At 38.9% G+C, this 12,719-nt stretch overlaps 1 protein-coding gene and 1 long non-coding RNA gene across 2 annotated transcripts; both read right to left on the minus strand.

Moving 5' to 3' along the window:
• Positions 1-2,272: 2,272 nt before the first annotated feature.
• On the minus strand, positions 2,273-5,930 carry LOC146518629 (uncharacterized). The gene is made up of 3 exons (XR_014874180.1): positions 5,825-5,930; positions 4,808-4,862; positions 2,273-2,934 (listed from the first exon to the last, which is right to left on the minus strand). It is a non-coding gene; the product is annotated as an uncharacterized LOC146518629 (long non-coding RNA).
• A 3,404-nt stretch (positions 5,931-9,334) lies between these two features.
• LOC146518630 (uncharacterized) lies at positions 9,335-12,381 on the minus strand. The gene is made up of 7 exons (XM_085159348.1): positions 12,370-12,381; positions 11,231-11,287; positions 10,941-11,134; positions 10,651-10,818; positions 10,321-10,416; positions 9,563-9,872; positions 9,335-9,366 (listed from the first exon to the last, which is right to left on the minus strand). The coding sequence occupies exons 3-7, from the start codon at positions 11,040-11,042 to the stop codon at positions 9,335-9,337; spliced, it is 708 nt and encodes a 235-aa protein (XP_085015474.1). The 5' UTR covers positions 11,043-11,134; positions 11,231-11,287; positions 12,370-12,381.
• Between the last annotated feature and the right edge of the window lie 338 nt (positions 12,382-12,719).

Below are 12,719 nucleotides of genomic sequence, written 5' to 3' on the forward strand. Positions count from 1 at the left end.
ACTAGTACAGTCCAACTGGTTCACAGGACCAAGTTTTTTATGGCAAAAGGAACTACCAAAAGAAGATGCTAAAGTGAAAGAGATCAGTATCGAAGATCCAGAACTCAAAGTCACAACAGTATTCGCAGTTAAGGCAAAAGAAGAGAAATCCATTTTAGAACGACTGGAAAAATTCTCAGATTGGACGAGAGTTGTGAAAGCAATAGCAAGATTGAGACGGCGTGTAAAGTATGCAAAGAACTCAAAGGAAATGTCCAATGAAAGTACTACATTGGAAGAAAGGAAAGAAGCCGAGGAGTTCATCATACGGACAGTTCAACAACAAGCATTTGGAAAAGAAATTAAGATCTTAAAGGATAAGGAGGAAGTCAGACCATCTCACTCAAAGCTACTTCAGTTAAGTCCATTCCTTGATCAACACAATATCTTGAGGGTAGGAGGAAGACTTACAAAAGCGTCAATCCATCCCAACATCAAACACCCAGCCATTCTGCCAAAGAAATATCATGTGTCACACCTGCTCATCAAACATTTTCATGATAAGACGCATCATCAAGGCCGAGGGATGACAGTAAATGAGATACGGTCCAATGGCATATGGGTAATTGGCTGCAGTACTGAAGTATCGTCATTTATATACAAATGTGTCAAATGTAGAAAGTACAGGAAAGGCAATCAAGAACAAAGGATGGGCGACCTGCCACCAGAAAGACTGGAAGCTACCCCTCCATTTACATACAGCGGTATGGACTGCTTCGGACCATTCTGTGTAAAAGAAGGGAGGAAAGACTTGAAGAGATATGGACTCTTGTTTACATGTATGTGCTCAAGAGCTATACATATAGAAGTTCTAGATGATCTCAGTGCAGACTGTTTTCTCAATGCACTCCGTTGTTTCATAGCAATACGTGGCAACGTAGGTCAGCTGCATTGTGATCAAGGCACCAATTTTATCGGTGCAAGAAACGAGCTTCTAACGCAAGCAACTCAAGAGAAGGTCAAAGAGCTGGGAATAACTTTCGTTTTCAACCCACCTGCTTCTAGCCACATGGGAGGAGTCTGGGAGAGGCAGATTCGGACAATAAGAAATGTTCTGAAATCCATTCTTGACCAGTCAGCTTCAAGATTAGACACTTCATCATTGAGAACGTTCATGTATGAAGCTATGGCAATAGTGAACAGTCGACCACTGACTGTACAGTCTATCAACGACCCTGTAGGACCGGAGCCGTTGACACCCAACCATATTTTGACGATGAAATCAGCAGTGATCTCACCACCACCTGGAGAATTCGCTAAAGAAGATCTCTACCTCCAGAAAAGATGGAAACGAGTACAACATTTGGCGAATGTATTTTGGACAAGGTGGAGAAAGGAATATCTGTTAAACCTGCAACAGAGAAGCAAATGGAATAAAAACAGAAGAAATGCAAAAATAAATGACATTGTGTTATTGCAAGAAGACTGTCTTCCAAGAAATCAATGGAAACTCGCCAAAGTTGTGGAAGTCACTCCAGGAGCTGACGGCAGAGTCAGAAAAGTTAAGCTTCTCATCGGTGACTCTACTAGAGACAATAAAGGGAAGCACACAACTAAGACGATTTTAGAGAGACCCATACATAAGACTATACTTTTACTTGAAGCAGAGTAAAGACTCAACATAATGTTTATTGGTTAACCTTCGCTAAGTTCATTGTTGGGTCAAATTCCTTTAGGATCACACATGCTGTTGCGATAGTGTGATGGTGGGAGTGTAACAGTTGTTATGTTAGTATTTGACCACTAGGCGGAGCTCTTGTAATGATAATGTAATTAACGCATTTTATTTTGTATGTTTTATTTTTGTGTTGAGCATGTTAACATTTTCCTTTTTTGCCTACCGGATTGGTGTACAGTTAGTTTGATACATGGAAAATAACCGGTTAATTTGTAAGTATAAGGTAAGGGCAGAGGTCACTTCCTGTTTTGGGAAGTAAGGTCAGAAAAGCTGCTCATGGTGACGGTCTAGCCGTGTAAAGTCAAGCTAAGAAAGAAGAAATAAGTCCTAAGTTCCAATTACACCGGTTTGTCTACTTGCAGGCCAAAGTGGTATGTTTGTTTATATTTTGTGAATTTTATATTGTAATATGTTTAATGCTGGAATATAATTTTCTTGTACATTTGTATTCACCAGTTCTACGGTGTACCTGTGTACGTTAAAGAAGCACAGTAAACATCAGTAAAGAAGAACTCTCGTGTCTCTCGTGTATGTGTACAAGCCGGCATAGTCTCCATCTCAATTCTAAAATTCAATAACATTTTCAGTATTAACAGCAATTGCAGCTATTAGAACATTGAGGCATTTAACACTTACTGTACCTTGACAGCTGCAGCTCACTTTCTTTTTTAAAAATACATAAAAAAACAGTACTGGTTTCCACTGCTGTACTTATAGGGAACAAACATCAAGGCAGTGCATTTATGTATTAGGCAACAGAACATTAAACATGAATAGTGCATGAACTGAACAGTCATTCATCTTAAATGTGAGGTAGAAAAGCCAAATGATTAGGGAAAAAAACAAACAAAAAAAGCTTCCTCAATACTCAGCTCAACAAGTAGTCCATTCTGAGTGATTCACTCATTGAACAAATCATTCTTCAGCGTCAGTAGACGCCCTTTTAGTGGTTTGTTGTCCTCAAGGCACATCATAACCTTCTGGATAAATGTGAATGTAAGCTCAAGTTTCTTTGGGTATTGTAGGTCTAGTGCATAGATGTACCCAAAGAGCAGGAGAAATGACTCAGCCAGATTTGTGGGACCATTCACAAGTATTTCATCCTCAACGACAACGCAGATGCTTTCGGGACTGAAGAGGGCCGAATCAGTAGTGTCATCCGTGACAATTGTCAGCAGAGCCACAGGAGTGTCAGTGAAGTCTGGACCATCTGCTGACTGCAAAACAAAAATAATACAAGAATGAGTTCCACAAGGACACAAATCATGCTATTGATTAGAGGTGTGAATCTTCATAAGTCGCACGTTTCTTTTAGGATTATAATGTCAACGATTTAATTTGATATGGCGATACATCATGATGCATTACAATAATCTTATTTTGGGTTTGGTTTCAAAACATATGTTTAAATAAATGTTTTCAATAATAAATATATGCCAAGATATTTGTTTTTGTTATTTACCATGTGTGTTGGCTGTGTGAAGTTACACAAAGGACATATAAAACAACCACATGCTCCTTCAGTTGCATCAACCCTATGTGAATCATTATGTGATCTTGACAGATGAGCTTTCATTGCCTCGAATGATGGAAAAGTACAAATGCAACTGTCATAGAGACATGGCAGGGGGGACACTCGTGAATATTGGGTATGCAATACAGTGTAGTGCCAAAATAATTGTCCCCGAGTATTTGAAGTTGCTAGGGATGGGTATCGAAAACCGGTTCTTGTTGAGAACCGGTTCCCACTGTTTCAATTCCTTGGAATTGTTTGCCATTTTTGAAAACGATTCCCTTATCGATTCCAGTCGCCCCGAATGACGTCACCACGTTGCGGAGCGTCATTTACCTGGCAGGAAACACGGCGCCTAAGCGGCTCAAACGCTCAAAAGTTTGGTTTTGCTTTACGAGAATGGATGACAACAGGGCAACTTGCAATACTTGCAAAGTAGATATTTCATTTAAGGGAGGAAACACTACAAATATACAAAAGCATTTGCTCACAAAACACACGATGACCTTAAATGAATGTCGTGTTTTTAATTCCGCTCCGGACTCGTGAATCTCAACCCAGCAGCAGCGGTAAGGTTTGCACGTCCTCTCCCGTTAATGCGGCAAGTAAATAATCAACTAACAGTGCATATTATGTTAGCGCGATCTGCCTTATTACAAAACCTGCCATTACTGTGCATTTAGATGACCATGATGAGAGAGACAGACAGAGTCTGGCTCAGATGCTGGCAGTTCTCACTGCAGTCTACCGTTAGCGTCTCCTTTCAGGCTAGGATAGACAAATGTCACCGAGCAGTGACTAAGTTTGTGGTCAAAGGTTTGCACCCATTTGCCACAGCAGATGATTTTCGGTAAGTGAATATGTTTAATTGTAGGCAGGGACATTACTGGATATTCTTGTGTAATTGCTACAGAATAATTGATGTTATACTTTGTTATTGCTACAGAAGAATATTTATTTTATTATTTTACATTTACAATTTTTTTTCCTGGGGACCCTGTGACACCCCATTGAAGAGCCGTAGGCTGTGGATCTCTTAAGATCTCACTGTTGGGTATGTAAGGCCATGTTACTCCTAAATTTCTATCTTGTTCAAAGAGAAGATATAAAACAAAGTTCTAAGCTATTAGACCTTAGTGTTCTCCTTTTTTAAAAAGAATCGATAAGAGAATCGATAAAGAATCGAATCGTTAAACAGAATCGAAAATGGAATCGGAATAGTGAAAATCTTATCAATACCCATCCCTAGAAGTTGCAGAACACAACTTGCATTTCCACTCCATTGGGCCAACTTCACCCCTGCAATTAAAATATTTGCAATTAAAGTCAAAACCATTTCAGCCTTGTTTGCACTTTTGGCTTTTCAAAATGCACTGTTTACACGCATTGTACTTAAAATGCGTGTAAATTTTTAAATTAGGTGGAACATAATTATGCCAACAAGTTCACACAGTAATTTAATTTTGTCTGTTCTGTTGCAAAAAAAATCTAAAAATTTTGAATAATTCAGGGCAAAATTCTCTAGTTTCTTTGTATTTATTTTTTATTTAAATTAGGACACAAATTATAAAACTCACCCACTGACAACTGGTGAAATGTTGACTCTCTGTAGCGCTCTTTGCAGTCTGATATCTGTAAACAATATGTGCACAAAGACGACTTATTAATGTTCAAAAACATTTTTTGCACAGCACACACACGTAGTCAGCTGATCTCATCTGATGCAGATCTGCTCCTTGATCAAGTGACATTTGTCCGGATTTTTGGCACCAGTGACGTCGAATCAGCACAGCAGCTCGATGGCCCGATTTACATACCCAGCACAGCTGATACTCACCACAATAATTTACTAAGATTATATGCACTCCTGTTATTAAGTCCAGTTCAGCCTGTTAATGTTAACCGTTTCAAACTAATGTTAATAGGTGTGTTGCTAAGCTTAATAACTTAAATAACAAACTTGAAATTTACCCGTCCTATTTTCCCCTTTGTTTTTTCTCTGTGCTTTGTGTTTGCGCGTGCGCAGTGTGAGAAACTGCGGTGACACCCTCACGACGGTCGCGAGGATTTCAAAATCCTCATTACAGGTTAGGGAGTATTTGTGATCCGCACAGTCTGCATCAATGATTCTTTCTTAGCCTGGGAGCAGAACGCGGCTCTTTATTTTCATTTCATTTCAATTTATCTAGCAAAGATCGATAGGGTCTGGCTTAAAGGTGTCAAGGAGGCGCCTCAGTCTGGCTGGTTGAGCCTTGTCGAATTAGCGCGAACAATTTAGCTGAACTTCGTTCGTAGCACCGAGTTCGACCAGTGTGTAATGTTAGGCTGAATCAGGCGATGCATTTTTCCGCAAGCCTTGACTTGTAGAGCTCGCTTAGTGGAATACCCCTCTAAACTGTTAAAAGGATTTCGAGATTATCTCACAACCACACATTTGAGACTACGAAAAAATACAAACATGTGCCTAATTACCATCATGCTAACACACTCATGTTGTTTATTATTGTTCGCTTCATGCTAGCACACACACATAGCTCAACAGCGTAAACTACTGACTGTGTAACAGGGACACTTATTGAAATAAGTATACTCACAATACACACGTGCATTACCGGCGGATACGACAACCGGTAGAAACGGACAGTAGAAAGTTTTAGTAGAAAGTTCAAACGCACGGAGCTAGAACTGCCAGCGTCAACTTCCCGGGCGAGAATACAATGCATTATGGGAAATGTTGCCCCCCACGGAAAACCGCCAAAACGTTACACCGTACTAATTTGAAATAACATTACGTATTTGTCACATTCGAAAACTTCTAAAATTACAATTACTTGGATTCGAATTTATTTATAACAAACATTCACTGTGCAAAGTACGACTATATTTCCAGTAAAAAATAAAAAAGAATGTTTATCGAAATTAAATTTAAACAAAACAAAAACACGTTAGACTTACCAAATGTAGGGCAGTTGATGAAAAAAAAATAAGGTGGTGGTCGTGGTGGGTTGAAGTTGGGGACTCTTAATCAACACGGGCTGGCCAAATCTTCCCCGCATCAAGGTAAATTCAAGATGGCTGACTCAGCTTTCCTGAGGGAGCGACAAGACTCCACCCACCAGAACGTCACTAATATATGCTTCTTAAACTTTTTGAGCGTTCCAAACAAATTAGCTAAAAAATATTGAGCCCTATTCAATTAAAGTTGCATAAAAGCCAACAGAGCTCAATACTTTATAGTTTGCTCAACTACAAAACGACATTTGAGTGTTATGAGCTTATTAGTTATGAGCTAGAACAACTGTTAGGGATTACAGTGTAGGACAGACTGTGAAAGTAAAACAGGAAACACACTGACGGAACTCAAGACATGTAAACTTAACAGACTGGAGAGACAGAACATAGGGACCTGAAACATGGAACAGAAAGGCACAGTAGACACAACATGAACATAACAACGCCACAGGGGAAGAGTAAAAAAAAATGCAGGAACACAGGACCTCTTTCAAAATAAAATGGGAAACATAATGAAACGCAAACATGACAACATAAGAAACACAGACATGAAGCACATGAAGGACAAGGGAGACTTAACAGGGGTTGGACACACAAGGGCAATCTAATAAACAAATGAACTTAGATAACCTAATGAACAAAATAAACTCAAACTTAAAACGCTGGGTCAAAAGACCCAGAATCATGACACATAGGCAAAGTTGCCTCCATTTTTATAATTTTTTATCAATATTTTCTAGATTTGTACATTTCAAGGACTCTATTTTTGGAGTGTATTTTTATATATCTGTATTGTATTATACATACACATTAAAAGTGAATCTCTGTCCAAGAAATGCGCTCAGTTTACTTCTTACTCACTATGATCATCATTCATCATAAATGCACCAAGGAGACAGTCAGAGGGAACTAGGGACAACTGGAGACATTTAAGGATGCAGGGACTGACAGAGACAGGGAAGAAGTCTCATCGTGACGAGTAAAGCCATCTTGCCTGGCTGGGCAGCTCTCTGGGTGCTCAGCCCCCCCAAAGCTCTGATCCTAGAATCGCCCCTGGTACAACACATTATGGAGTATGCTTCTGCTGTGAGGTCCCGCCTCCATGTACTTCAGTTAATCGCCAGAGGGGTATATTTATAAATAATATTATATTAGGGAAATTTTCCTATACATATTTTTGACCTGGGGGTAGAATTGATTGTGAACTGGAAAGGGAAAATGAGATGATGAGATAGCCTTTATTTGTCAGTTGCAGGTCTTTTGCCCACAACCGAGATGACAGACCTTGCCGACTGTACATACAATACACAAACATCCCATTGGGGAGACAGGTCAGGCCTATGCTTGAAAATGCTTATGAACTTGCAAATTACAACATGATGCATTTAAGGTAACCCTTTTAAACCTTTATTTAAGAAGAAAATTTGTTCCACTGTGCGATGGCCGAACCTGTTTCTTTTCATGGAGATAATTTCTCCTGCCTTAAGGAAAATCCCCTCACATGGAACAGAAGAGCCTGGAGTGCAGAAAAACTGGTAGAGATGCAGTTATACAGTCGACCTGGGCCTCACAAACTATCAGCTAAAGAGGATAAATAAATTAAATTGCTGCACATTTTGCAGACTAACAGTTTAAGATTATTTAAAAAATAAAAAATCTTTTTTTATAACATTAAATGTAAAGAGTCAAATGGGAGTCTTTCTAAAGTTATTTAATTATATTTATATTTTAAAAAGCAGATTTTTGACATTTTAAGTTTTTCCCATTTTCAGATAAATTAAACACGCACAATACAAAGGCAAACAACAAGAACACAAAGCTGGAAAACCTACCCGATTGACCAAAATCAACTCAAAATACTCCCACATGACAGAAACTCTTCTATTCCTCGCTCGCTCCAAATCTCTCAGTATAAATATCAGTGGTTTGCTATCTGTCACCATCAAAACACTCCACAAATCCCGCAAATGATTCACTTCCTTATAAACCAGTGAATCAGACACCGAAGCAGTTAGGTTCTAAATGAAGCTTCGGACATCACTGATCACGTGACTCTGGCCAAACGAATCAAGCTTCGACACAGTGCTTCTGAAGCAGTGTGTTGATTTTTTTTGACACACGCACAATTAATTCTGAACCAAGCCAGTTATTCATTAAATGACTGTTCAGCACAGAAGTGAAGCCCAATAATCATGATTTCACAGTCACAAATGAACAAAAGATTTTGTCCTTCATTTCTGTCAAACAAAGCTGTATGAAACGTTGCCTAGGGACCGGGTTGCCTGGCAACCGCCTAGCCTAGCAACCGCCTAGCAACCAGGTTGCCTAGCAACCGCATAGCAACCAGGTTGCCTACCAACCGCATAGCAACCAGGTTGCCTAGCAATCGGGTTGCCTAGCAACGGAGGCTAGACGTCCCATTTCACAAGCCTCTCACTTCCGGCCTTAGTGGTCTTTGAGTACACTGTGAACCTGAATAAGTTACCAGAACTCAAAAAAATTGAGGCAATCGATTGCCTCAATTTTTTAAAGTTGATCAACTCAAAAGTCAAATTTTTCCAGAACACAAAATTTTGGATTACATGGTACTTGTATCTTTTGAGAATTTTCAACTCAAATATTTGCAGTTAATATGACTGAAAGTTTCAAGTTTACAAATTCAAAGGAATAAGTTCACAGAACTTATAAAAAATAAGTACACAACCACAACATTTTTTATGTTAACAACACTCAAATGTTTATTAGTTTGTGTTGTCATTATTTTAAGTACACGTTAGTCAAATATGTTGATTACTTGATACTTAAAAACATGTGACCCAAAACTTAAAATTTTTGAGGCAATTCATTGCCTCAATTACACTAAGTATCGGTAACTTAATATGCAAAAGTCATAAACATCTGCCATTGAACAGTATCTTGCCTGCTCCCTTTTAGCACATTATGTTGAAATTAAATACATTTTTTAAAAAAATATTAAATAAATTAAAAATAATTAACAAAAACATTTATAAATTAAAATAAGTAGACCAAAAATTGTTTAGTCAGGAAAACTGTCAGTAATAAAAAATAATGCCAAATAATAATAAATAATATCAAAATGTGCTTTTGGCTCTCTGGCTAATATCTGAATAAGGCAACAGGGCAGCAATTTGAGTGAATTACAATGCTATTTGTTTTACATTAACCAGTATCAAACAGTAAAATTTAGGTCATCTTGCGCAGCCCACAATGTTTTAGAAATAGTATTACGAAAAACATTAAAACATACAAATACAAAACATTAGTGTTGCTTTGCATTATGTTAATGAGAACAAAGGCACGTTGTACGTCATTCTTGAGGGTCTGTAACCTGGGTGACAGTTTACCACTTTCTAGACCAAGTAAAATCTTTTGAGTAAATTCTAAAGTGTTGGTCAGGGCTTTGAGGTAGCTGAGGTGAAGTGCATAGATCAGTCCAAACATTACCAGGAAGGCTTCACCAAATCTGGGGAGACTGACCATGGCATCACTTTCAATGACGACAGAGATTTTCACAGGTTGGTAGTGAACTGGAATTGTCGTGTCATGGTCACTGATGACAGTGAAGAGGGCCACTTCAACACCATCAAGCTCCAACTCATCAGATTCGTCCTGAATGAATGAAAAAGAGATACTAATCACAATCTAACCCAAGAAATACAACAAACGACATATAATTTCTCATTTTACCAACTCCCGTTGAGATCCAATACCTCTTTTACAAGGGAGACCTGGGTCTCACTGTAAGAGGTGAAAAACAGAAGATCCATGTTCTGCACACATAAATCAGCTAATTCACCAGAGAATCAAGTGGTGTGAGATAGACTGAAACTAAGCTAAAGGAAATACACAGGAAAATGTTTTACTAAACATCTTATCACTTTCAACAAAACACCAATTCAGTTCATTCGTAGTGAGGAGACAGAAAAGACCATACATGGAAACCATATGGGTAGACTAAACAAAGGTAAGTCCAAACAGTGCATCCAAATACATGTTTGTACTTTGATGCACTGTTTATATACACAGTAGTATCTGTTAGATACTTAAGGACACTCACAGTGCAGGTTCTGAAAAATCCAGAGACATCCTCACGCAGATAGACAGGAAGGGCGTGGAGAACGGTAGTGTGCTTGGTGTGGATATCATGGATTTCCTATTGCCAGATAAAAACAGAATTGTATATACTGGTGAGTTTACTCAACAACAACAACAACAGTCAAATCAGAACATATGTCCACAAATAACCTGTTCACACCTTTAATACAGTCAGACAAATAGCAAACACAAAGTGGACTAATAGCAAAATTCAAAAAGCTCATTTAAATCATTAAACCTGTCCAATGTTCCACTGGTTCAACCTATGAAATGTGTAACAATCTATTATTACCTGTTCATCGTGAATTCTTAGAATTTCAGCCAGGGCATCTGCTGTCTTCCCAGTTTTTGATGCATTCTGTCTGAATAAGGTCATCAGTCGAGGAAGATGGCGGTCAAGTCCAGCGTAGAATGTATTGGGCAGGTTCTGATTTGTAATCCGCTGAAACTCTGCATACAACTACAGCAGAAGGACAATACAGTTCAATTTGAAGAATCTCGCACACCTTTATAAAGCAGCAAAAAGCTGCCACATGAGTAAGAATTACAATTTTCATTTTAAAGAGAGCTGATCCATATTACCTCAGACTCCATTTTTAGAGCAGGCCAGAGGTCCAAGAGCTCCTTCAGTGGCGGGCAGGACATCACTATGGTTTGTCTGCGCAGGGGAAATGTGGTCTCCATCAACTTTCTAATGAGGGGCAGGTTCTTCTCAGCCTTCTTGACTTCTTCAACAATTGCTTGCCTCAACTGGTCAAGGCTTGAAGGATCCTTTCCTTGGGGAAAGTTTGGTTTTTTAGGGGTTTTTAAGACAACTCGAGAGAGAGCGAGAGCGGTGATTGGTAGAAGAATTCACAAACAAAATGAATTACCTGGTATCTTTATCACATCCCCAGTTCTCTTCCTTGACTCGGTCTTAATTCTTGAAGCTGGAACAGAGAGATCCAAAGGCATAAACTGATGAACAATTAAAAAGCATCCAAACGGTGACAAATTATAAATACTTATTATAATTATACATTTATAATTTTTCCCTGTTAATGATCTTTTCATTTAATCCCCAAAGTGTGAATGCATCTCTAGTCAAGATACTAAAGCCATCGAGCAAATATTACAATACTGAAGACAAGCAGCAGCACTTGAACTTTAACGGCATGGTTAAATTAACAACAACGCCATTTCTACAAACTAAAGCCTTACTGATGAGAGGTTCCCCCAAACATATGTTATTTGAAATTATTTAATGTGCATACACAGTTAATGTCAAAAATGTCAGGCTCCTCATCACTGCTTCTCTCTCCGAACGATTCTGGTTGTTTTGATTGACAGGTTTGTTTTTTAGGACCTTAGTGATCCAAGAGTGCCAATTGGTTGGCAGAAGTTGATTGACAAGTGATTCCACTAACTAGGCAAAGTGAGAGGAGACGATGCGTGTGCAGTGCTCTTTCATTGGCCCTCTAACTCTGGCTTGTGAACAATGTGGCTCGTCAGAGCAGGTGTATTAGAAGGATGAGTTTCCCGATCATTCTACTGCGTAAAGTGACTGATATATATGTAAAAAAACACCTATCGAGACCGTCGCTCAAACGCCTAATACACCTGCACCACTTATTCGCACATATAGTTTAAAATATAGTGGCTTGAAAGCACTCTCACTGCAGACAAGTATCTCCGCTGTGTAACTGCAGGGACAACGGGCTTGTTTGGACCCAACTATTCTGAGTCATGAGAGGGGGTTTAAAAATTTAGAGAGATTAAAACACTTTGTTTCATACTAGGCCACCGGGCGCAACCTCTAGAACAAGTAGTATCTAACTTTTTAAACAGCCTGCGACCCTCATTACAACAACTTAATGCTAGCTCTGCAAGCGCAAAGTTTCCTTCGGGGAGAGCAGCAAAGCACATAAAAAACACCGACCGGACATTTCTGCTATTCTTTTTGACACGCACCCAAAATACAACTAAATATTCATATTTTAACAATAAACTAATATCAACATTGAAAACTTACTGTAAGTCCAGTGATGCTGGTTGCTGCTGTATAGGAATTTCTTTCACCTAGATATTAATGACATTATTTTATTGTATTAACATGTCTGACACTCATACTGTAAGACAAATGGTAGGGGGTGTAGTAAGGCTTTTGGGGGAAACAGGAACTCCACAGGAAGAGTCTTTTGTCTCTTCGAGGACTCTGGGAGGTAGCAAGGGAGTGTGAACCTTAAGGTGTGAAACAGCTGTGTACTGCCTTTTGTTCCTGGAGAAGGTATTTAACTGAGAGCCATGCTAGGCTCAGTGAGAACTCTGCTGACCGTCTCTCCCGCGGTCATGGGGGACTTCATCAAGCTTGGTTGTATGTTG

Source organism: Neolamprologus multifasciatus, chromosome 5 (assembly GCF_963576455.1).
Source record: "Neolamprologus multifasciatus chromosome 5, fNeoMul1.2, whole genome shotgun sequence".
Lineage (NCBI taxonomy): Eukaryota > Metazoa > Chordata > Actinopteri > Cichliformes > Cichlidae > Neolamprologus > Neolamprologus multifasciatus.

Excerpts from the sequence above, each read along its gene's own strand:
- LOC146518630 (XM_085159348.1), bottom strand. The coding sequence starts at position 11,042 with ATGGAGACCACATTTCCCCTGCGCAGACAAACCATAGTGATGTCCTGC. Across the intron at positions 10,417-10,650 it reads TAAGAATTCACGATGAACAG|GAAATCCATGATATCCACAC; the intron begins GTAATAATAGAT and ends ATCTGGCAATAG. Across the intron at positions 9,367-9,562 it reads CCTCAAGAATGACGTACAAC|ATATTAGCCAGAGAGCCAAA; the intron begins GTGCCTTTGTTC and ends TGCCTTATTCAG.